The sequence below is a fragment of the Chanos chanos genome, chromosome 7 (assembly GCF_902362185.1).
Source record: "Chanos chanos chromosome 7, fChaCha1.1, whole genome shotgun sequence".
NCBI classification, from domain to species: domain Eukaryota; kingdom Metazoa; phylum Chordata; class Actinopteri; order Gonorynchiformes; family Chanidae; genus Chanos; species Chanos chanos.
This window is the reverse complement of record NC_044501.1, coordinates 10,768,776-10,794,727: the sequence shown is the minus strand read 5'-3', so window position 1 is coordinate 10,794,727 and position 25,952 is coordinate 10,768,776. Positions and strand designations below refer to the sequence as shown.

Sequence of the window (25,952 nt, the reverse complement as noted above, 5' to 3'; positions counted from 1 at the left end):
TTTTCTCCAGCCAACCAACACTTTTTTATCTGCCCAGAATCAAAACCTGCACAAACACGACGAGAGGTCTGCCACAAAAAGGCCATTTTTACACAGAAATGACGACAGCCCCCCCCCCCCACACAAACGTGTCGGGGAAAGTGATGAGATGCCCATTTTTAGTAATTCTGAGACATGGGTCAAAGGGCAGCCCCTCAGCCTACAGGAACTCTCACCACTGGTCAGAATTCTGCAGTAGCTATGGCGACCAGGAGGATAGCGACAGGAGTAAGATTCAGTTAACCGTTCAACCACAACAACAACGACAACAGAAAAAAAAAAAAAAAAGATTGTCAAAAAGAGGAACAGGTGAAGTTGAACACTATTAAATGTCTATATACCTATTTCTATATATATATATTTATATATGTAAATATATATAACTATAGTCATATATTAATGTCAAATGCCCCCCACAGTACAACACTCTCCTCCTTGAGCAAAGAACTGAAGAGCAGCTTTTGAGACATCATCGTTGTCCTTTAGTACAAATAAATAAAAAAATAATAATAATAATAATAATAATAATAACAACAATAACCATAGACACAATGAGGAAAGTTTGGGGGGGGGGAAATGGGACTTTTGGAAGTCTGATCGGTGTGTTCGTCCTGTTATGAGTTCTTATTTAAGCCCTGCCCCTTGTCTCCAGGGAATGGGCGTGGTCAGCGAGCAGCAGCATGTGACTGGCCCACGACGAGGGGGCTCAAGTGGAGGAGTTGGAGGCGGAGGCGGAGGCAGCGTTAGTGGTCTGACCACGCTCGCCGCTGTTGGCATCTAAAAGGGGAAGACAATGAAGAAGCGGATAGGGTCAGGAAGGGGACGAGGGTAAGAGGGTGTTTGTGTGTGAGTGTGTGTGTGTGTGTGAGTGTGTGTGTGTGTGAGAGTGTGTGTGTGTGTGTGTGTGTGAGAGAGAGAGTATGTGTGTGCGAGTGTGTGTGTGCGAGTGTGTATGTGTGTGTGTGTGTGTGGAGCGTGTGTGTGTGTGGAGCGTGTGTGTGTGTGTGTGTGTGTGAGTGTGTGAGAGAGTGTGTGTGTGCGAGTGTGTATGTGTGTGTGAGTGTGTGTGTGTGAGTGTGTGTGTGTGTGTGTGTGTGTGAGAGAGAGAGTGTGGGGACTGACCTGTAGTAGCAGAGGCATTAGTAGGTGGAGAAGCCCCTGCCTGGTTGCGGGCATGAGCAGGGATGAGTATGGAGGCTAGAGAGGGGTTACTGGACAACTCTGTCAATCAAACAAACAACAGGCATTTTGATCAGAAATACCACCTGCACTGAGCGTGTGTGGCTTGCCAGAGACAATTCATTACCAGTAACAGAAGTTAAAAACAATCTTGTAAATGAAGGAACACATCGCTACACAAAGATGACTAGAGGATTCATTGTTAAGTTTCTTATCAAGATCCACTGTGCCTGGGAGAGAGAGAGAGAGAGAGAGAGAGAGAGAGAGAGAAAGAGAGAGAGACCTCTATCTCTCTCTCTCAATGCTAGTAACATGACTTTATACAATATCTCATTTTATTTTCATCACATAACTCAGAAATAACACAATACGTTAAATGTACAATTGCCAGAACTTTCACAGTGATGAAATGCACTGACTGCAGCACGACACGACATATACTTCACTCATCTTGGCTTTTAAAATCAGTATTATGTGTGGGGTGAGACAGCAGATATTACATGGTTACGATAAAGACAGGACGTGTATGGGGCTATACTCTTGGTCATTGGGGAAGAAAACGGGATGTATGCGGGACTGTACCCTGAGTGGTGAAGTTGAAGAGTGGAGGTTTGTCGCGGCCGTTGGGGAGTTTGAGGGTAGGCTCGCGAAGCTCGTCAAAGAAGGTGTGAGCGCATGCCTCCAGGGGGGTCAGTCGTGCAGTGGGCGTGTACTCCAGCAGGCGAGAACACAGGGCGATGGCTTCGGGTGGTGTCCTTGGCCGGAACACCTGGAACACGGAGCGCATGCAAGAGACATGACTCGGATATGAACTCAGCATTGTATTAACTCAGATCACACGCCATCCAATCATGTTTGTGCAGTTTATATAACACCAATACAATACACTGATGTGTGTGATGCTGATGATCCGGGCCTGTGCCTTTGACAAACAATACATTATCAGAAATACACAGATTAAAGACAAATGCAAACCATCACAGAAAAGTGTATGCTTCTGAAATTTTGACAAACTGTTAAAAATCATCATTAAATCTCATATCCACTCATCATAACATGTGTATGGTTAACCTGTCAAGTATGTTCTCCTGAAAATCATTTAAGGAGACTGCAGTAGTACTAATGGACCACTAGGGGGTGTCACGGCACCACTAATGGAGTCGGAAATGTAAAACTGTGACTGTGACCTCTTAGTCACTGTCTGTGGTCGCTGTCAGGCATAAGGAATGACATTCGCCATGCGGCAGCTATTAAACGCCGCTGTGAAGAGGCACAGAGTATTACGCCATTTGCTTCAAAACACAGCAGAAGGAGAGAAAGAGAGAGGAGAGAATCATTTCCTGTACCTGCTGACTCACCTTAGTCCATGGGTGTGCCTTGATCTGTGGGAACTTGAACTCAGTGTAATTCGGATTCATTTCACGGATCTGCTCCCTGGTAGGAGTGCCTAAGACCTGGAGCAGTCAATAAAAATGGTTGTTCCTATAGCCTGACTGCATACATTATTCACACACACACACACACACACACACACACACACGCGCGCGCGCGCGCGTATTTCCCCCCACTGCTGATTAATATCAAACCACATGCATATTATAACTATGACTGTAGTATACTGTTGTGATATTATATTTTATTTCAGTGACGAACATCTGATTCATGTTAAATTATATCGTTTTTAATAACTAGAATAATGACTGTGTATGGGCAGAACAAGTATTTAAGGTGGTTGTGTAAATCCACTGCAAAGTTACAGCACAAGCAAATCATATGTCCTTAATATTCACGCACAGAAAATGCAGCTCTCATTAACAGTAAGGTAAACCCTACAGAGTAGATCCATTTTGACAGCAGTTCTACAGATACAAACACGCACGCACACACACACACACACACACACACACACACAGCAAGTGCCGGTTGCAAGAATACACACACACACATATTTTTACCTTGATAATCTCCACAAGTTGATCTACGCCACTGTCACCGGGAAAAATCGGTTGCCCTAGCAACAACTCCGCCAGAACACAGCCAGCGGACCAAACGTCTGCGCAAGGGAGATAAACAGACTAATCAGGAAAAACTCGCTACAAACCGCTACAAACACATGCCGCTACACAAAAGCACATAAATCACTCTTAATTCTACATTTACACACAAAGAGTAATCCTTATTTGAAATAACCTTTAGTTGAGTAACCTTTATGTGAAGAGGGTGTAGACATTCATACTCAAGGTTTTGATGTGGCCTATATGAACATGTTTAGCATACAACTGCCAAGTGTTGACCGCGTAAACAGCACTATCACACCTATGTGCCTACGACCGTAGCGTTGTCTTTAGCAAGGTCAACATAAATATCGCTGAACTGATATATCTGTGAATACAACACGTGACTTTATCCTACAGCTGTTGTATTTGTGAGAATATAAACCTGTCTGTCCTAAAAATGCTGGGTCTAGTTTTTGGGAATGTGGTTAGCATAGCTACACTAGCTATGTACTTGCGACTAGAATTAGCATACCAATGCAACGGTTTTCAAGATAGCGGCTGTGAACAGAGCTGGCTTACCTATACTAGAGGTGTAGTCTGTGGCACCAAAGATTAGTTCAGGGGCTCTGTAGTAGCGCGAACAGATGTAGGACACATTAGGCTCCCCACGCACCAGCTGCTTAGCACTGCGGGTGAGACATAAACACAGTCAGAGAAGCAAGCCTTCGAACTCCATCATCATCATCATCATCATCATCATCATGAGACTGTTTAACGTTATCATCATGAACCTGGGCATAAGAGTCAGTGCAACTAAAATGGTCTTCAAGGAAACTATTGGGAAAATGTGTCCACGCAGCAAGAGCACATTAAGATACTTTTTCCCTTTTGCGGACTTCTGGAGCTCGCCGTCGCTTGTTCCACATGCTACAATCTACTACCAACTGGTTTGCCAACTGGCATTTTTATCCAGTCATTAAGGTTCAAAAGTTTGGGCCCAATGCCATATCAGGCAAGGACAATAAGACTTTATGAAGGACTTCAACAGTACACAAAACTCCCTCATCGCGTGCTCTCCTGAGGAGTTTTAAACAAAAAACAAACAAACAAACAAAAAAAAAACGCCGCCAACGTTAGCTTTTCCCTGTACACCCTCAAAACAACTGCAGAGGCCCTCACCTCCCAAAGTCACAGAGTTTGAGTACGGCTGTTTCGGGATCCAGCAGCAGGTTCTGAGGCTTGATGTCGCGATGGCAGATCCCGAAGGAGTGGATGTATGCCAGGCTCCGGAAAAGCTGGTACATGTACAACTGGAAAGACAAACAGGAGAGCTCACTCTTACAAAAGGCCGAAAAAAACTTCGGACATAAACACCCCGTCAACGCCACTCTATAACCTGTGTTCGATATATATCAAGCATGTGAAGTCATCTATAAAAAAAATCTACAAAGGTCTGTCTGATGGATGATTCGAGTTTTTGGAGGTTGAAAACATATCAGTCTTTAGCCCCTTTCACACATGCACTGCAACCCTAAAATAATTGGGATTCTAACCGGAGGGGCTGCATGTGTGAACAAAAATGTCCGAATCAGTCGACTCGGATTCTAAACGAACTTTATTCTACCAGCCCCCCAGTACAAACTCTGTTTTCTCTTCGTTTGGGTCCATGTGTGAATAGAGCGGATTATAGTGCAGAGTATGCACAGCGAGCAAGTGGGCGTGTTAATGCCGTCTCTAACATGCGACTGGCGGCGAAACCGGAAGAATACAAACGTCCGAGGGTGAAGAAGAAGGGTCATTTACATGAAGAGGCCAACGAAAATGTCTAACTGGAGAGACGACGAGAATCGGGAACTTCTGTCGGTGAGGGCCGACGCCGAAATCGTCAGACGAAAGTTGGTAGCCTTGTCTGCTTTTTTCGATTTGTTGTAAACAAAACACTGCGATTTTCGCAGAGTACTTTTTGCGTCATGTCCTGCCTCCTGCACGCTCTACCCAGGCGCCACACCCCGCCTAAACCAAACGGAGCATTTCGAGTATGTGTGAAAGCGTCTTGACTTGGACTATCTGCTGCTATGTGCTACGTGTGTGAAAGGGCAACTTATGCGAACCTGATTCTGCGGTTGTAGTCCGTAGTGCATGTGTGAAAACGGCTTTTGCCAGACTTTCCATAATTTCCTGCAGATTAAAAAGTCAGCATGACATAACATGAATCTGCCGTCAACCTAACTTGGCCAGAGGACCATGTAAAAAAATACATCAGAGGTGTAGGTGGTATGCCCATGTAGCACCCGTCTTTGCTAATGTGATTTCCTGCAGCAGGAAGAAGGAGAGACTGATCCGTAATAAGACTTCTGACGCCACAGAGAGCCCCCCTCACATTCTGGCCTAAAGGTGATGATTGAAAGGTATGTGTCCAGGGTAGTAGAGCACAGTGAACAACTGATTCAACCAGAGCTCTCAAAACTGCTGCAACAGTGCCAACGTAGCATTTGGAAGACGTTCACAATCTTCCTCTGACTTACAGACATGGAGAGTGTGTGTGTGTGTGACACTGTAACCATGACAACAGAGAAGAACAGCTTAAATGTAGCTACATGCCACCCCTCAGGTCATCCCAAAATATTCCTGAAGAAACCCTAACCATTTCACTTGTTCCCTCTTTCCACTAACAAACATTCTTACAACCTATTGGGGACTTGACGGTCAGTCTCCAACCAGAATTGTTTTTGCATTTAAAAAAAAAAAAAGTATGCACGTCAAACGTCCAGAGCTACCAAAGGAATGAGTTAGGAAATAGCACCACTGATCTCACACTGAAACTGAACTCCATAAATACATTGTGTTGTGTGGTGTTCAAGCATAAGACCACCGTACCTTCACATAGACCATGGGCAGAGTTTGCTTGGCTCGACTATAATGTCTGGCGACTCTATAGACCGTCTCAGGCACATAGTCCAGAACCAAGTTCAGGTAGACTTCATCCTTCTGCAAGACAAACAAAAAAGAAAGGGAAAAAAAAAAAGAAGTTTCATTATGAGGATAAACCCAGCGAGGAACATTAAGTAAGGTAGCATTGATTTAGATGCACTTAGAAATGGCTTACGCTTGCACAGATAGATGCCAGTGTGCCTGATTATCAGTGAGACACACTGTTGCTACCCAGCCAGACATAAAGAAATTAGCTTGGTGGCGGCAAAAAAGAAAAAAAAAAAAAAAAACAACAACTGGCAAGTCAAAATGGCTTGGCATTCAGGCAAAACTAAGGTACGACATGTCAAACGAATGTTCGACTCGCCATCTCCCGCTGGCATGGGCACACAAACCCACACACACACACACACACACACACACACACACACAAACCTACACAGAGAAGTTCAGAGCAGTGTAAAAAAGAGCTGGATTAGAGAAGACTTGGCATGTGCGGGCACAGTCAGGGTGACACACACCCACTGACTAATGCTAATTAGGCAGGAGATCACACTCTTGTTCAATGAACTGGGCTTTCCCCCTCAGACATTAATAATGAAGTAGAACAACCAGAAGCTCCGATTAAAATATCATTTCCAGTGCCAGACCCAAGGGAAATGACGCATGTAAGAGTGTGAAATGAAACTCTCTCTCTCTCTCTCTCTCTCTCTACAAAAATGGCCTGCCAATGGGCAAGACAGAGGGGGTTTTAGCATCTCAATGACAATCTTCAAATTTTCCTTCAGATTGCTTGCTCTCTCGTTTGCGCATTCTCTGGAGTTCCTCCTGATATAGCCCTCGGAAAGAAACCCAGCAAAGATGATGACTCACTTTCTGCCTCACAACAGCAACAGCAGCCCCAACATTATCCACCATTGGCTGGCGGTTTTCGAAGACGATGGGTGATTGGTCGCCTCTTAGTATATGCTACAGACTGGTGGCTTTTGATTAGCTGTCAATCCACAGGTGTTTGGTGACCTCACACCTCACTGGGGTGACTAACAAGTTTTTTCCTCAGAGAGATACCATTGTGAACCAGCTTGCGTGTGTGTGTGTGTGTGTGTGTGTGTGTGTGTGAGGAACTGAAAATGTGATATGTACACACTGAACATACAGCAGTCTGACACTGCTGCATTTTTCAAGGGCCATGAATGAAGGCCTAACTTACTTCCCATGGACGAGAGTCAAATTAAATCTTATCATCTACTACAGGGAGACAGCCTCAGAGGTAAGGCAATAACAGGTAAATAAGATGCGTTTTAAGTAATTAAACGACAGGTAAACCTGACCACGGCGCTACTGAACGTCCGTCATAAACCCCTGCTTCCGATGAACTTGAACTTGTCTGAACCAGTGTGGAGCAAGCAGTCCTGTGCTTATGTAAGTGTCTGTGGTTTAAGGGGTCAAAGGGCAAACATGAGGCCAAGTCAGTCTGTGTTAAATAACCTTGCTGACTCCCAGGCTCTGACCTGGCAGACTGGTCTAGGCATACTATATAACAGTCAGACATGATTTCACCGTTGTGTGACTGGGCATCATTTCCCTCTGTGGGTTCGCGATCATGTTTCGCTGGCACAATGCCAATGTGCCAATACTACTAATGTACCCACTATAAGCATGCCAGGCTCCAAAATTAGACCTGGACGAGAGGAGTGTCTGGGCAGACTTCATATATAAGCCATTAAAATACCCTGTGTGTGTGTGTGTGTGTGTGTGTGTGTTTGTGCATGTGGAAGTGTGTGTAAAAGCTGTCCCTGTTTGATTATTGAAGAAAAACTCTCTCACCTCACAGAGAAACCCAATACTCTGACAGCCCACGCTAGCACATGCCTTCCTGCCCTGGTAAAGCCTTCCTGCTGGGAGGATGATGTCATAGCTCAGGTCTGCCAGGAAAAGCTGGGACTGGTCTGATGAGTCTGGTGCAGTATCACTACAGTCTAACCGACTATACCAGTTACCACAGCATAGGCTTCACTGCTCTCAAGTACAAAAAAAAAATGCCAAACGGCTGAACGCATGGAATCCCAGCTATGGAATGTGGGTGTGCGCACTGATCTGACGTGAATGACTACCCAGTTTTTCTTTCTTTATCACGTGTGAGGCTATTTGTTCATTCATTCATTCATTCATTTTTTTTTTCTGTCGTTCGTCAGGGGTTAAAAAGGTTTGAAATAAAGAGCTGACATATCCCAAAGTCAGTGCAGGTTAGAGCATATACAGTGTATAATCAGTGATATGACCACTGATTGAACTCATTATTACAGCACACTTCCCCCCCCCCCCCCCAAAGAAGTCAGCCTGACCTTGGGGTAGGAGGTGCCATACCCTACGCGTGTGAGCTATAGGCCAGAACCAATAGCCTTAGAGAGGCTTAGCCACGGCACTGCCTGCGACGGGCTAACCTTCGGTATGTTTTAAATACGGACCACCGTCACCGCTGTCCACACACACACACACACACACACACACACACAGAAAGCGTTCTGTCCTTGCTGACAGCCACACAGTAGCCAAAGTCAGCGTTAGTACACGGCGGCCCCGATAAAAATATGTTCCGCTGTCGGCCGGCACGTCAGTCATCCATCACCCGCTGGGCGGCGGCTCGTCCGCGCCAAAGCTAACAGCTGAGTGACAGCCCGTCCACAGGCCGCTGTCAACACTAGATTACGGGAAAGTCCTCTTAGGGTCACTGCGGCCAAGCGAGAGACCCCCGGAGTTAACCGTCACAGTGACAGAGGAACCGACTGCACAGGACAAAGGTGAGGGTTCACAGAGTTTCCCTTCCGACAACGTGAATAAAGCTGAAGGTCCCGACCAAGAGTTACAGCAGCGGCTGCGTTAAAACTCGCGTTGTCGAGAAAAGCGTCTAGATTTTCCTCGGGTGCTGGTGGTTTGGGGTTAAGGAACAAACGAGTTCCAGGAAATGATGCACAGTAAATTTCTTGTCCCCGACGGAGGCCACTTGCCAGGGCCCTGTATAGAGGACTGTTGCTAGGACAACTGGAGGGAGGAAAGAAGAGGACAGAACAAAGGGAGAGAATTTGAAGGCAGAGCGACTCACCTTATCTCCACTGGAGTAGAAGAAGTAGCGCAGACGTACAATGTTGCAGTGGTCTAGTTTCCTCATGATCTGAAGCTCACGGTTCTGAGAGAGAGAGAAAGAGAGGGAGAGAGACAGAGAGAGAGGGAGAGAGATAGAGAGAGAGAGAGAGAGAGAGATTTAATCTACAATGGCATAAATATAACACAGGATAACCAAATAAATCAGAAAATAATGCATATTAACTGGAAGTCTAAGTATATTTCTCAAGAAAGAGACCAATGCTTATCGCAATAGATGTGCTATATACGGACGGCATATTTCTGTCTGTGCCATCAGCAAATTATTTCTACGCCGGTGAAGTCATTTTTGAGGAAATTTTAGGGGAAGCCTACTGCTCAAAATGCCTTCACCATAAAGATCATCACTTCCCATTTCCAATTCCTGAAAGACTGTTCACTGCCTTTACCATAAAAGTGAGGTCATGTCCACCTACAGGTTTTTTTTTCCACCAGTGAGATGGAAGATTAGTGTTCTCTCTCCCTCACACAACCGGCTGAACCAAGTTTACAACGCAAACACTGAAACTATGACAGAATGCATCTCAACACCACAGCGTGGCTCTTCTGTCTAATGTGAAGTGTTTCAGGAAGCAGTTCAAAGACTTTGTCACAGTCTGATGTACAAGCCCATCCTTTGAGCATTTCCTGAGTTGATTTCTCAGCTCTTTCGGAATGCGGTCTCATCAATGTCTGAGCCGAAGTCCAAACAATAGACCAGTGACCTCACAAGACATTCACATCAATCCCAGAGCGCGTGCCGTTCGGCCGGCCAGGATGATTCATCAAACGCCTATCTCTGCTTGACATCACATTTAGGTCACTGGTGACAAGGCACTCTTGCAGTGCTAGAGGGTGGTCGCTCTCAAGCTGAATCAAACTGGCAAGTTAAGGCGTGTGCTTACCATGGTTTTATATCCCCAAGCCAGAGATCTGGTTCTTATATCAATGCAGGAATGAACAGAGCTATTGCCATGGTGGTGTCTGTACTACAGCTAAAGCTAATAAAGCAGCTGTACTCATTCTTAAAGTCACTAAAATATGCACATAATATGTATGAAAAATTAAGTAAGCCAAAGCAGTTTGCTTTTTACTGACACATCTACTTGTTGTGGTTAAAACTGCAATATCACGGTTTTCATCCTAAAAACGGGTTTTGACTGTCCAATAAGTACTTCAGGATAAATAGTGTTCATATTTTTGCAATTCTGGGCATATCTGCAGCAGTACCACCACCTATACCTCAAACACAAAAACATTAAAGATTATTGTGTGAATGCGAATTGACTTTTATTATTTTTTATTTTTTTATCTGCGATCGCTGTGCGAAAAGCCTTGAATGAGAAGGCAGTGATTACATGAATAATAGGAACAGTCTAAGTGGTGTCTGGACATAGTCTCATTTAGATAATCACCCTACTGCTGCAATGCAATTAGAGAGGTGAGCGGAAGCCGCATTTTTAGATAGCGCTAAAAGGAGAGGGAGAGAGAGAGAGAGAGAGAGGGGGAGGAGTGTCGTATGATACAGATACAGAAGGTATTCAGATTTAATGAACATGCAAAGAGCTTATTGGATTTGTACGACGTGTTAGAACTCCAAGCGAAGGTCACGCTGGACTTGGGCAAGGTCACGTTCACGTTCAAAATATGGCGCAACTGACCGGAACTCCTCTTCGATTCTTGTCTCTTTGGCACATGCTGTGACTACGGGAGAATTTTGGGACATACCGCATATTACAGGATTACCTTAAGATTAATGGAATGGAATGGAATCCTGCAAAAGGCACCACCTTATAAAATGTTGAAACGCGCGTATCCATGAGGCGTTTAAACACACGAATGGCAGGAAATAAAGACCGCGTGTTTCAAACCTGTGTATTTGAGTTAGCAGGTGAAATGCTTAGGAGCACACCTAAGTTGAGTCCAGTTCAGTATTCAATAATATTTAACCTTATGCGCCTGACACACATGGAGTTTGATGACTCACTGAGTTGTTACCTTACCTTAAATCTCTTGTCCTGCAGGACTTTCTTAATGGCCACCAGCTCTCCAGAGTCACACAGCTTGGCCTGGTACACCACGCCGAAGGAGCCATTGCCGATGACTTTGGTGTCGGTGTAGCTGACCTCCTGTGGCCGGTCTGGGCCTTGACCGGGTGTGGCCACCACCGTAGTCACCTTACTCCCATCCTTATCTCCTAGAAAAAAGAGAGGGGGGAGAGAGAGAAAGAGAGAGAGAAAGTGATTAGTGGAATCTTGAAGCGTTTGCTTCACTGAGAAAACAGTTAGCCCACAGATGGTCTGAGTCTTTTAGTATCCTAGATTATCTACCTAACAAGACCCTAGTGTCAGCATGAGTGAGCGCTTGTTTAATCAGCTGTGATTTAACACCGTCTTTCTCTTCAGATTTCGCTGATGCAACGTGTAAAATACAGCTACCACTTCAGAAACTATGATTTGACAAGCTGCAAAAAAAAAGAACAGTTGGGAGGGGTGGAATTCTGAAAAGATTATTAGACGTGTTCACACTCAACACGCAACGCTCTTCAAACTTCTCACTGCTTGTCCAGTGTCAACAGAGAAGGAGACTTATCTTCTGCCACACAAAACAAAGTGACTCATAGAATAGACCAATTTCTTCTGGTTGCTAAACATGAACAAAAGACATAAAGTTTTGACAAAAACCATCATTGATCAAAGACGACGGCACATCTAACTTCGCTCTTTTTCCACAAGCATTTAAAGTAATTACACGCAACATGTCAAACTTGAATGAAAGGGAGGGAAAAAGCCCCATTTTCAACTGACGGTTCATATTCTCTGGATCATAGCGGCCACTCAAGAACACACGGCTTTGCACTCCGTCCTCGAGTGACCGCAAAGCTAATGCTGCATAAATCAAGCAGAGGTTACATTATTACCAAACCTTTCTACAGTCCCGGTCACAAGAGGATTACACGCAGCCCAGTTAAATATCAATTACTTGTATGCTGTGCGCAGCAGGGAGAGAGGAGGAGGAGGAAGGCGGAGATGGAAAAAAAAAAAAAAAAAAGAAAAAAGAAAAAAGAGAGAGAAAAGGAACCCACTTCATCTAGTTAATTTACCTTCACTGGTTTGAAGAGAAATGATTTGTGCTCTGCGCAGGTTATGAATAGGCGTGATACCATATCTGATCCACAGCTAACCACATTCGAAGTTATTGGCCTTGGATTGTTTCGTGTGGAGCACTGGATGGAGTAAACTGCTCCACAGTTACAGGGAAAGCACTAGCCTAAAACAGGCTAACACTTAAGCTAACAACTTACTGAGAGAAATCTGCTTAGACTTTATTTCACACTGCCTTAAACCATACAATACAACTGGACTACGTTCCTTGTGAATCCTCTCTCTCTCTCTTCGTGTGTGTGTGTGTGTGTGTGTGTGTGAGAGAGCGAGAGAGATAGAGAGAGAAAACAAAGAGGAAAAACAGAGAGAGATAAAGATCTAAGAGAAGAAAGGCGTCACACTGGGCCGTGTAAAACAGTAAAGCAGCGGGAGCACAGGGCCGCGCGGAGGGCTGGAACAGCGCTCGTCACGGACGCGACAGTCTCCCAGGCCTCGGGAGTTCCCTCAGTTACAACATCTCATTCCCTAAAGGCCTTACGCTCCCGAAAGACCCACACCATTCAGCGCGTATTCCACATTCTGCATTCTCCTGTTCCCTTCCTTAGGACAAGACCTCATCTTCATTCAGTTTTTTTTTTTTTCTCAGTTGCTGTATTTAAGCCGAGGACTGGATGACAATCTCACACACTCGGGTACCAACACGTCAAGGAGACTGTGTTAAGAGAGAAGCTTGTTAGTGACGGGCTACAAAGGAGAGTCCGTAACAGAGGGAAACCCTGATGTTGGCAACGCAGCTCAATTAGCAAACGGGCAGCCTCATGCCATGTAGGTCAGTTTGTGCGTCGGGTGTAGAGTGCCACTGACCATTACTGGTGGGTGATGTAAACGATTAGTCATCTTCCATCACTTACTGGATGTTTGCGCAATGAGATCTGACTCTCAGATCATTTATATAAGTGAATGAGTGAGTGAGTGAAACACAGAGAGAGAGAGAGAGAGAGAGAGAGAGAGAGATTCCTGACACGTAGGTCAGTCTGTCTCATTATATATCATTACTGCACTACAAACACAGCCCAGTTATGCTGTGGCCAAGTGCCCTTATGGGGAGAGGAAAAACAGGACTGGACCTTAGTGGAAACATCAGTGTCTCTGTATAGACTGTCCCTTTTCTGTCTGTGCCCCAAGGTAACAGCTGTCCAGGGACATTAGAACTAGCATCAAAATCTCATTTCTTAAACCCCGTAAATATTGGACCTAGAACGAATAATACCTAATGTGTTTAATTCCACAGACACAGGAACTTAAATCAATTTCTGACACTCCATGAACACTGGTGCAGGTATCAATAACCTCGAAAGCATATCCTGTTTTTCTATCTTTTTGCGGGGGGGAGAAATGGTCTTGTACCCAAACTGTCTAAGTACTTCCCTGAACTTCTGATCACTAACCGTAGTTCTGCTCACATCACTTTTTGGTTCTTTTTGTTCTCCACAGACATCATATGAAACCTTAAAAGGCGTTTTTCTTTTCCTGTATTTTTTTTTTTGTTTTTTTAAGCAAACGTGGGAGTTCAATGTTTGCTAGTCTCAAAACCCAAATAAAGGGCCTGTTCTGTATTTAATGTTCTAACGATTTGTCTACTCTCTCCAGCGTCAAGAATATTCATTGTTTCATCCGATTCACATGCAGGCGCTCTGAGCTTTAATCTAGTGATCAAAGGGATCTGAAAGCCAATTAAACTCTGAGTGAAATGTGCCGCTACATTCAGATCAGCGCAGGGACTTTGGGTAAGATGCCAACCAGCTGGAGGGGTGGCATTCTGCTCCATTTTAGAGTGGTTTGACCCTCAGGAGCCATGGTGAAGTTAGCCAACCAAAGTCCATTAACTCATCTAAACAGTTAGATTAGATTAGGTTAAATAAGAGATCTTAATACCAGGGCATAAACGTTTATAATGAAAGCATTGGAGGACTGCTATACACAAAAGGACCTTGTCTTACCAAATAAAGCTGCGGAGGCGCTGAACCGAGTTTCATACTGTGGAACGGGTCGAGGCTGGCAGAGTGACTAAACTATCTACACAAGCCGACCACAAAGGAGAAGAAACGCTATATGTGGTTCTCCTTTTGGCAGAAATTTCGTAACGGTTCGGGGCACTTGTGGGTAGAGGAGAACGACCAACCTCGCTCTGTGTGACCTCGGCTGTGGTCTTTGGTTTTGGTTTTGGGGTCGGCATGATATGTGGGTTAGCGGTTCTCTAGCCCTGACTATTAACATCTTCCAGACCTTGTCGTCGTATGGGACTAAAATCTCTCTTTCCTCACACTGCTCCGTGACGTCATTCCGTGTCAAATCAAACGCGGGTGTTGAGGCGTCGTCTTCAGCTGAAGCCTGCCATAACTGAAGTTGATTTGTGAAATATCACATCCTTTACAGTAGATTTTCACTTGACCTAGCCTTGTAGAGAACTTTAAGCATTACAAAACAAAAGTTGCATTTGGAGAGCATTTTCATGGGCTAAATGAATTTACCATCTTGAGTGTCCCATCTTCTGTGATACCTTATTCGAGCTGTTTTGTTTTTTTTTTTAACTGGCGTCTAGTTAAAGGTAGTTTCTTCCAACCTCTTGCCCACGCAGATGACTAATCCATTGACTTGAACTTGCTGTCTACGTACTCTGCTTAATTGCTGACCTAGGTTATACATACCATTAACCTGATGTCACATGATTTCTTAATGTCAGACGTGTTACAGCTTGACTCTCCTGACAAGCCCTGGGTTTGGTCCCGATCACATAATAACTGCCGCCTCCAACCACAAAAAACAGGAACGATGCAGATAACAATGTCACAGCTGTAGCGAAGGATAAAAATAAGTTTGGCGTACAAAGTTATGAACTAAATCTGAGATCGCGTAACAACCAGTTCTGGGAAACGCCGTCTGACTTGACACGGTATAAGCCTTATGACAAATCAACTGTTTGTAGACACTTCAAAGGAAGAAGTTAGAAGAATAAAACTGTTTTTTTTTTTATTAAGTCTCCATTTACACTAAGTAAACACGCCAAAAGAAACTGTTCCACATGTCAAATAATCTCAGACTGTTCTCAGGTGGTTTGACTAACCATAGTTTTACTTTTCTGTCTAGACTACGTGCTCAGACCAGAGCTACAGTAATGGGAACTCATAACGAAATTAGAAAGTGTTACCTAGATGAATCTGCATGTCAGTTCCACTATGAGTGTGTGAGACCGGAGTTACTGGCTGATTATTGGTTGAGGGTGGTGATGTCAAAGGGATACCCAGCCACCGAAAGCTGGGCTGCCTCTTACAGGAAACCTGTGTGTGGTTGCAGACTCAGACCAGCCCTTGGGTAAAGACAAGTTCAGGGAAGTGCCAAGTGAGCCCTTGCACGCACACACACACGTGCACGTACACACACACACACACAGCTTGAGTTCTCCTCCAAGTCTCTAAAGCCTAACCAGTGAAGGTCAAGGGTACAGCATGCCCACGGCGCACAGTTAATCTTAATGATACAAGTCCAGATCCAGCACTTGGGAGATCCATTTGGATGAAGGTGTGGTTGAGATGTCCGCCCTCTGGGCTCGAAGAAGGAACATACACTGAGGGGAACCAGGATTTTGGACTAGACACAAAACACAAAGGCCACACAAGTCAATTCACCAAAAGGACGGGGGGGGGGGATCTCGATCTCAAGCCAGTGCAAACACGTAGCAGCAACTGTCATCGATCATGCAGTTCGTCGCCAACAGTCACATGTTTGGGGAAAAAAAAAATTGTCATGCAAAAATCAACATGCACCTTAATGATATTCCAAGAATCGAAAAAACACGTTCTTTAAAAAAAAAAAAAAAAAAGGAAGGAAGAATAATCCAATTACAGCAAACAGACAGCGATCATCTCCTTCGAGGATCCCCTTAACAGATGACGCTAAAGACTCTGCTTAAGGATGGAAGATTCATCCACAACACTGGGAGGAGTACCCTGTCAGTCACACACAGATAGCCAACATTCCGCCGCCTGCCATAATATGACTAACGGATTCCATAACTCAGATCCCCCTCCGTTGGTCTTCCCATGCAGAGACTACGAGGCATGAGCCACCTTCATCTTTCAAGCGGTTCGAGACAGCTTGGCTTCTCTGCCCCCTTCGCTCTCTCGCTCTCACTCTTAAGACAGTATTCATACAGGAAATGACCCCCACCACACAGGAAGTCCATTCCTGGAAAGCTCCCGACAGGGCACTGGAAAAGTGGAAGAGGAAGGTGGGGGTAGAAGCAGAAAATGTTTACCGATTCCCGCGTGTACGTACGGCTGTTTTCCTGTTTGGTTATAACAGGGTTTTTTTTTCCCCCGAATGGTAGCAGATGCAAGAACAATTCCGTAGAATGATTAAAGCTAAGCTTTTCACCTACTGCTCTTGATATCAGATGTTCTTTTAAGCAGGCAGAGTCCCGGGAGAGCCACAACTTTCCTCTGGTTGAGTATCTTTTCATCAGAGACCTGTAATTCTTCCAGGGAATTAAAATATTTCCAAGAAAAAGACAGAGAAAAACACACACAAAAAAAAAAAACAGCACTACACTCATAAACAAGATGATGCCAGAAGTGCTCAAAACGACTGTGTATAAATGGAATCCTCAGAACTGGCCCAAAAGATGCCGCAACACCCTTACCAGGTAAATGTGTGTGTATGTGTGTGTGTGTGTGTGTGTGTGTGTGTGTGTGTACAGGGGTTAGGTTTGGTTGGAGAAACACTCAGGTGTGCTCACAGAAAACTGGACTGGCAGGGGAGCAGTTTCCCTTTTTCTCAGAGGTCAGAGGATATGCCCACTCCTCCATCTAGGGTCTCACCAGAGTCCTCTTCCTTTTCTTATGTATGAGTAATTCAGAACCGCAGCGTACCTGTACACCGTCATCACAACCAGAGCAGAACAGTCTCTCAGCACGCACACGTTCAGCTGGCATTTCAGACACCCCCCCCCCCCCCCCCCCCCCCCAAAAGACTTAGTCTTTGAAGTGGCTAAGGCTACCTAAAAAGTGCACGTGCATTACCGTAAATAAGTGCCCATGCACGAACGCGCATAAGTTCCGTCTCTAACACGGGGCTGTATGGGAAGAGCCCACAGAGGCAGTGGGGAAGTTCAGATGACTGACTCACAGGAACCAATCGACTGTCCGCTCTTTCTGCTCTACCTAATTACTCATGACTCAACTCCTGATGTTTTCTTCCTTCTCTCCAACAACACGCACTTCAAACGGCGCCGTCGTTTGCTCTCGGTTACTCTTAAAGCCATCAGAAAACCCAGGGTAGGCCGCGTTTTAAATGCTAAACAGAAGGCTCTTTGTCCTTGGCTTGCTGCCTTTGACATGGACTGTTTTGAACGGGGGGGCGGGGGGGGTCAAAGATACAGAAACAGTGAGAGTCACACTTTGTTCTGTCTTCCAGCTGGAGCAGGGTGCTGGTAATGGCAGGTTCTCAGATCCAGAGCCAACCCCACTACTCAAACACGTCTGTGTGTGTGTGTGTGTGTGTGTGCGTGTGTGTGTACGCGCATCAGGGCAGACAGACGTATGGAGTTAAGATGGAGGAGCGTTTCCAAGGCTGGGACGCAGCTGGTCCACAGCGTTGGAGTCAGCTGGCTTAGTGAGGTCTGTCTACAAAGCTCTGACATGCCAGTGAGGGAATACCTCCCAGAGAGAGAGACGGGGTGAGTCCGTTACAACTAGCGCACACCTCCACTCATTTACGCACAGGGGGATGGACCAAATCATTCAATCCTGGTAGCAGGATCTCCGCTAAACACATAATCCTGGAAGAATTATCGTGTTCTGTCCGAACGAGAGCGTCTGGTTCGCTTCGCCGGCGTTCGGCGCGATCCGAAGGCCTGTCTGTTTTCTTTTAGCTCCTCCGCTGGCGTCGCTGATTCGGTTTGACTGATCTACGTCCTCTTTCCCATCAGACACAGAGGACTCAGCCTGAACTCTGACTTGAGGAACCCAAAGGTAGCCAACCAACTTATTAATAGCTCTTATACGAGACAGCTGTCTACACAGACAATACACCGCAGCAAACATTCTCAGGGATTTATGGCAGAGAAGAAAAGAAAAGAAAAGAGAAGAAAAGAAAAGAAAAGAAAAGAAAAGAAAAGAAAAGAAAAGAAAAGAAAAGAAAGAGGGTTAAGCAGTGTTTTAAGAGTTTGTGCTTTTTGTTACTGTGGCACTTACACGTTTGCCTATAATAATCAGTAATGTGAGCAGAAGCAGAAATGTGTTATGTAACACTGTCAGACTGTCAGCTGTGTGACTTTGCACTGCGAGAGCTTACAGTGGGAAGACGGGCGAGCACTGAACTGACCAGGTGATGAGTCAACACACAAAACAGACACACACACACCAACACACACACACACACACACAAAACACCACGTGTGCACCGACGCGCGCACACACCTGACAACATGCACGCCGAGTGTCGGCAGAGAGGAATTTCACCTTTCAGTGACGTAGCAAGGAATGTCTAATGAGTCATTGACAGTTTCACATGACAAACCGGCTGTCGTCTCTCTCTCTCTATCTCGCTCTCTGTTTCTCTCAATGTCTCTCTCTCTCTCTCTCTCTGTCTGTCTGTCTTGTCTCTCTCTCTCTCTCTCGTACTACAATACCAGAACAGCCCACTGAGCTTAGAGCGTCATCACCTTTCAGTTTCATGTCACATTCATCCTGAATCAAATGAGAACTTCTCTCGTGCGTCGCCTAATCCTCCTTCAGAGGAACACGCAGAGGAGTGTACCACAAAGCCTTACAGGAAGAACAGCACACGTCACTTCTCCACACTACATTAAAAATCAATCCCAAACAGCACATCTGACAAATGTACGCTGTAACATTTACACACAATACGAAATAAAACAAACACGTAACGTTCCAGATGTAATAGGCTGTAGTCTCGTAGGTCAACGGAGTTTGTCGACCAAAGGTTACGTTTCATTTGACAGGCAAAGAAATTATTTTTACTGGGATCATTGTGATATCCATTTTATGACAATTATGTTCTCATATACTGGAAAAAAAAAAGAAGAAAAAATTAACAACAGAGAACAAGACAGAAAAGAAGCAAGAAAGACGTCGAGTAGGTCCATACATTTTGCCCTGTACGAGAAGGTCAAAGCCAGTCTCGGGAGACAGAGAGGTTAACAATATCTCTCTACTGTTAAAAAACAAACAAACAAACAAAACCAGGACATTTTCAGATAAAGAACACAGCTGTCGACTGTACATTTATTATGATAATTTTTCAACCGTTGTAATACCTTGGGGATTCAGTACCATGTCAGTGAGCGAGGTGTGTCTGGCTTGTGTTTAGAGATCTGTACGGTGTAAAATCGAATTGGGTTTTCCAGCATACCTCACTGGACTACCCAAACAGGTCCCTGATCCCTACTGCTAACAGCCTACAACATTGAAATATGCAGATAGCTCTTTTCTAAAAACTCCACCAAATTTTGTTTGTTTGGTTCTTTCTTGTCAAAAAAAAAAAGAGGTTTAGACTTTTGACTTGTACAATTCAACAGCGTTAAAAAGAACAGTACAGGAGAACCAGAAAGGGTCCAGTTCACACACACCAAAATTTCACACAAGAGTAAAAAGCACAAAAAGCATAGGCAATAAAGCCAAGACTATTTCCCACTGACCAGAGTTAGCAATGTGCCTTACCTCTGTAGGAGACCTTTACTGTCTGAGGGGTTAACATAGACCACTGATGTCCTGCTCTTTGCCACACTGATCCCAATACGTTCCCCAAAGACACAAGACTAATTCACTGTCAGACCGGGAGCACGTTTTCTCCACACTCACACAATGTGATGTGAGCATGTCTCGACACATCAGCTGCAAGCCTCCCAAACGCAAACACACACACACACACACGCCCAGGGTTTGGCCGTTGCCTTGGCACCAATTTGAACAAGCTAAACGCCTGGTCTTATAAGTCAAGTTGTTCCGGCACATTAGCGCAAGGTGTGTGCGCGACCAAGCGTGAGCCACTAACCCAGAAACTATTTTTGTAGGTGATTCACCATAAGGTCTCCAGTGTCACTCAGAGACGTGCCCAGTGCAGTGAACAAAGCCATGTTTAAGCTACAACAATAACCAGCTCCGACGGAAAAGGCGATCTTTTGACTCCCTATCCACGCGTCACGGTGATTATTCTGACAGTCACTATCTTCCACGAAATTAGAGGGTTACAGTGAGGCTAGATTTCTTTTATCACTTTAAAACGTGTAATGTTGGTGTCTAAAACGCACTTTAGTTGGACGTCTGAAAAAGTCTTCTGGAAGGGGGGGGGGGGCGGTTTAACAAAAGGTTCTCTTAATGCTCTTGATTTAAGGTCTTTTGTTTAAAAAAAAAAACAAAAAACAGATTTTTAAAGCAGCGGTCAGGTAATTTCATCTCTGAAAAAGCTAGGGAGGCCCACATTACTTCTTGATGTGCTCTCTCTTAAAACATATTAAAAAGGAGCTTTTGCATTCGCCATAACTCTTCCTGGAGGCTAAAATGTATCCAGCAGGGTTCTGCAAGTCTTGGCAAAAGCAATGCTTCTCCTTTTTTTTTCTCTCCCTCTCTCAGAATCTCCTGTGGCAGGCGTTAGTCATGGCATCACGAAAATCAAAAACCTAAAGAGCAAATATGTGCAGAGACACCAAAAATAAGCCGAAGGAGGGGAAAAAAAAAACAGAAAAAACAAAACAGACGATCAGCCTTGAAGTGGTACTTTATGTGTTTACGTGTTGACAGTGCAGAAATAGTATATTCTAGTTTTTCTACCAAACGAAATAGACCAGTACAGACAAATGCCTACGGGCGATGCCAGAACACACCACTATTAGCATCTTCTAAGCTACTCTTGTCCTGGTGCCAGCGGTTGGGTTTTTTTTTGGGGTTGTTTTTTTTTTTAAATGCCGCTCCACAGGAATCACTTCAATCCATACTGCATAATGACGGATTGTTTTTTACAAGCAACTTGGACCTGTTATCCAGACACATTTTCCCCGCTGCCACATGAGAGAGACATTATTTTGTTCTTTCTTTTTTTTTTTTTTTTTTAACAATTGCATCTGTGAGGTTAAAGACGCCGTGACTTCAACTGTCATAAAAAGGGCTATTTTTTGAAATACCAGACGCTATCTAAATGCCAAACCATATATGAAATGCATGGGTTATTTGTTGGGTTATTTTAAAACAGGCTGCGTAACCCACTTAATTTTTTTCGACACACGTGGTAATCATCAAAAAAATCAGAAGTGAATGAGTCCCTGTGTCAGCGTGGTAAGGGCATCCGAACTAGTCAAATCCTTTATATTTGGAAAACGAACTTCCTGAATTTGAATCTGGTTTTATTTAGTACGTCATCAAAATCATTTTGGACTAATTTCTCTCTATTGACATACCTCACAAATGAACAGCCAAATAAATGAATAAATATCTCTGAGGATACCAACTCAGTTCTGCTGACTGCGTAAACACTGCTGAGTGAGACGGAGCTGGTCCAACTTTATACACCACATTCTGGATGCATTGGTGTCTCCCCATTACAAAGACATAACCCCCCCCCCCCTCTCTCTTTTGAGTGATGGGTATCAAGACCCAGTCCACTGCTCTGTATCACTGATCTGGTACTAGTCTCTGCCAGATCTCAGAACTATGAAGGACCAAAGAAGTTGAGGTCAGAGGGAAGACATCGAGCGTCGCGGAGATCAATGCGGTGATCTGCGTTAAGTAAATCAGGGCCCCCGATGCAGACTGCAGAACGAACTGGAGCAGAACTCTCACTTCTCAGAAAGCCTTGACTTACCACATTAAACCCCCAGAGATTAACCGTGCAACACTTTGCATGGAGCACTCAGAACAAAGAAACCATATTCAAACAGGCTTTTCTTTGAACGAGTATCAAAGGACTCAAAAGGACTCCACCGATTTCCATGAGTCGCCATTAGCGTTGTATTTTACATACATAAACATACATAGGGAACTAGGAAGAAATTAAGGAGTTCAACGGAGTGGCTCGTTGACCATAGATGATTCAGACAGCTCTGTGATCAGCCCTTCCTGAGGAGAGCAATGGCCTGATTGTAATCATTAGTGGAGGAAATGACTGATTCGCAAGCTGAGTCCCAGGAGGGGCACCTGTCAATCAAAACTATGGGCTAAGAGATGAAAGGCATAGGGAAGCCGGACTAACTGCTATGTACACATCCAAGAGACTCATTAGATCTAGCTTACACCCACAGAGGAACAAAGCCTGATACACAGACTAGCAGTCATAACAGTGATATACTTGGTGGTAAGCGTAATTTTAAAGCATTTCAAGGTCCCCATCGCACACCTGCCACTATGGGAAACTCTGTGCGTGTTAATGTTTAAAGGGCGATGTAAGTTTGTCTGTCTTTCACATACGAGCAGCTACTGATGTACAGTGCAGTGAGTGCATCACTGACTGGCTTGTCTCCATTCTCACAGAGCAGCTGGGTACATGCCACCTGCTGGAGAATCCACCGAGCTTTCCGATTGGAGTGGACCTGCATCTGTCTGGTCTTTCAGGCACTTAACGTTAAAATACGATGACAGGACCTGCCTGTTTGCTGCACGTATGTTACCTAACAATTTGCGAAAAGCATCTTGAGATCAGGTAATTGACTATCAGTTCAGTAGCCCCACGTCTACTTAAATGTCAATATGATAAGACCACCTACATGGGAGGGGCTTATTCGATATTGCTGCATCCAATTTTATTTGCATTAGATACTCCAAGTGTCATTTCTTCATTTTTCTTAGATATTCAAATTTGCTTTACATTTTTGAGACTAAATGAAGTAGCTGTCCGTTAAAAATCTAACGCCATGGGTTATACAAGCAGAGGTTATTTTCAGACTCATGAACTGGGCGTAATCACATTTGGCACAGATACCGGGTAAAAAAAATGATACTTACTGCTCACTTTCATGTTTCCAAAGGCTGAGGGCTGCGGCACGGTCTTGCAGCTCTCTGCAAAGGAGGTGGTTCTTGGCCGACCCGACATATCCCAAATATCTCTTTCTTCTGCCACGGTCGTTCGTGAAACAGCAACGTCTGATATTTTCCCAACAATATTCTTTTTAATCTTCTGAATCAATGCCGAACCCCCACGGTCAGGGTCCTTCCAACGGAAAAATAAACTAATACACGTTTCGTTACTGTAAATTGCGAGATGGTCCGCTAAATGCTCCTGTTCTTGTTCGCTAACGTTAGAGTGATCTCTCACTCATCGTTCTCGTAAATGGTCAGAAACGGGAAATTACTATAGTCAAATAATTACCCGTAAGCCCATATATTCTTGGTAAAATAAAATCATATGTCATATGTGTCCCATGAAATATTTCTTCGACTAATTTACCAAGAAATATAACTACACAAAATAGAAAATGCCAGTGACTAGCCTAGCTAGCTAGGACAAGCTAATTAGCGACAGCTAGCTAACGTTAGCTATACGCTTTATCTAACGAACCTGAAAGACTATGCTAACGAGAGGCCAGCAATTTCGGGTAGTCACTGTTTTAGTTAAGCTTCAGTGCCCAACAAAATTTGTCTCAATCAGTACAGTTTTTAAATAATCTAGCTAGTTTAGCTAGTAGATTCTAAGACTACATGCCTCAACAGCACCACTGCCATGGCGGCTCCCTTGCTCAAACCAAGCAACATTCAAAGTGGATAAAATATGAAAAATCCCTGCTTTTAAACCAGAGGCTTCGCACAGATATCCTGGTTCCCTCGACCCCATAAACACGGAACGACTGTTAATAAGCGAATCCTTCTATAGTCCCAGAGTGTGCCCCCAAACTATCCTCGATGCCCTCTCTCTAAAGGCAGTCCTCCTCTCGCTCTTCGGATAGTATGGAAATTCCTTTTCTGATTCCTTCCTTCTCCTCCTGTCTCTACTGATCGTTCTCTTTGTCGTTCCGAAGTATATAACGTAATATGCGTAAAAGTAAGGATTTACCATTAGCATTACTCATTTTACGCAATTGTAGTAGTATGAGAATCGGGATTTGTGAACGCGCTCGGATACGTGCGACCGTTGTGCTCACCAATCCAACACGATTAGGAAATGGGTGGGAACAGTAGAAGCCAATGAGGTTTCAACATTTTCAAGAAATGACTAACTGCTGCCTCTGCTGGTTGAAGGAAAAAAAGATTAGAAAACGAGAAATCAAATAGCGTTCTTTCGAAATCTTGAGGTTCAACCACACCGTATCCCAATTAGACCACACAGCATAATCTAATGGAAGCGCAGTTGCTGGATTTGCATAAACAAACCAGCATCTCGGAACTGCAACGAATCCTTTTGTGCTTTACTCCCTAGTTGTTAGTGTGTTCATGAATACACTGAGGTTTGCTGCAATGTAGTTCATAAAACACACAAGTTCAGAGCACATTAACAATATTAACAAAAATAATACTGGCATTTGTCCCATCTACGTAACAGCAAACGGTTGAGGCTCTCAGGGCTTATACTTCAGATAAAAGGAGAGATTTGAAAAAAGAAAAAAAAAATCCTGATGGCAGTGGTAGCGCTGGAGCAGAAATAATGACCACAACACTTCCCCCAGCAAAAAGATGTTGCCGTCAATGCTTTTGACGAAAGCAACATGTACAGAAGAGGGCAGAAAAAAAACAGACTCTTTCAACCAGCTCTGTACTTTACCCTCTTTCATTGAAACCCAATGAAAAGTTGTGGTCTAATAGGATGGCACTGTGAATGCTTTAGTTGTGGACTAAAAGTGTTGTGTTCCCTGGAGCCTGCAGGCCTACACAAACAGTATTATATAGAGGTAAAAAGGTCCCACTGAGAATTATATGAGGGACTGAAAATGGGTTCCTTTTGTGTTCTAAAACAACATGAATAAGAGGCCAAACATGTAAGGGAGTAAAAAAAAGAACACATACAAACTTTCTTCGGTGCGTTTTTTTTATAAGAAACTAAAATGGATGAAGTTTTTTTTTTAAATGCAGCGATTTTATAATAAAAGATCAATCACCAGTCACGTATCGAACAAAATGGATTTTCAGTGAACAATGTTTTTGACAGGTAAATGATACTGGAAAGGAAACACCTGCTGAATTTTTCCGTTTATTTACGAACGGTGAATAGAGTGGACGGCTGAGAGGCACGTGGTATTAAAGACAGGCCACTTTAAGACGGTGATGCAGATCAGGGAAGATGCTCGCGATAACCCACCATAACTCATTTTCAGTACTGCTCTCAGTGGATAATTTAACAGGAATTCCGCTGAGTCAAGACAGGGGAGCCAATACAGTTGCATGTGCAATCAATCATACTGCCACCCCACGGATAGACATTATCTCAGCGCCCGAGAAAAAAATCACATTAATCAGTGCTTTACCAACAGATGTGAGGGGGCTAGTATATTTAATGTGAAATAAGGTGGACTTCTAACCGGGAAAATACAACTTTATAGAAACGATTTTAATCATAATTCTAG

At 44.2% G+C, this 25,952-nt stretch overlaps 1 protein-coding gene across 4 annotated transcripts; it reads right to left on the bottom strand.

The window, feature by feature from the left end:
• Window positions 1-613: 613 nt before the first annotated feature.
• Window positions 614-24,329, bottom strand: LOC115816558 (glycogen synthase kinase-3 beta-like). Of its 4 annotated transcripts, none has more exons than XM_030779527.1 (11): window positions 23,404-24,329; window positions 11,291-11,484; window positions 9,250-9,333; window positions 6,093-6,203; window positions 4,395-4,525; window positions 3,795-3,901; window positions 3,174-3,271; window positions 2,565-2,672; window positions 1,801-1,987; window positions 1,162-1,260; window positions 614-816 (listed from the first exon to the last, which is right to left on the bottom strand). In XM_030779527.1, the coding sequence occupies exons 1-11, from the start codon at window positions 23,489-23,491 to the stop codon at window positions 746-748; spliced, it is 1,278 nt and encodes a 425-aa protein (XP_030635387.1). In that variant the 5' UTR covers window positions 23,492-24,329; the 3' UTR covers window positions 614-745. The 4 variants fall into 4 exon arrangements, with proteins under 4 accessions (XP_030635387.1, XP_030635386.1, XP_030635388.1 ...); XM_030779526.1 differs by having other exon boundaries at window positions 1,801-2,018; window positions 2,569-2,672; XM_030779528.1 differs by having other exon boundaries at window positions 2,577-2,672.
• Between the last annotated feature and the right edge of the window lie 1,623 nt (window positions 24,330-25,952).

What these genes read in the sequence shown, in the direction of transcription:
- LOC115816558 (XM_030779526.1), bottom strand. Translation starts at nt 23,491, where the DNA reads ATGTCGGGTCGGCCAAGAACCACCTCCTTTGCAGAGAGCTGCAAGACC. An exon ending in CCATGGACTAAGGTGAGTCA is followed by an intron (nt 2,019 to 2,568) that starts GCAGGTACAGGA and finishes TTCATATCCGAG; the next exon opens with TCATGTCTCTTGCATGCGCT. An exon ending in CTTCAACTTCACCACTCAGG is followed by an intron (nt 1,261 to 1,800) that starts GTACAGTCCCGC and finishes TTTGATTGACAG; the next exon opens with AGTTGTCCAGTAACCCCTCT.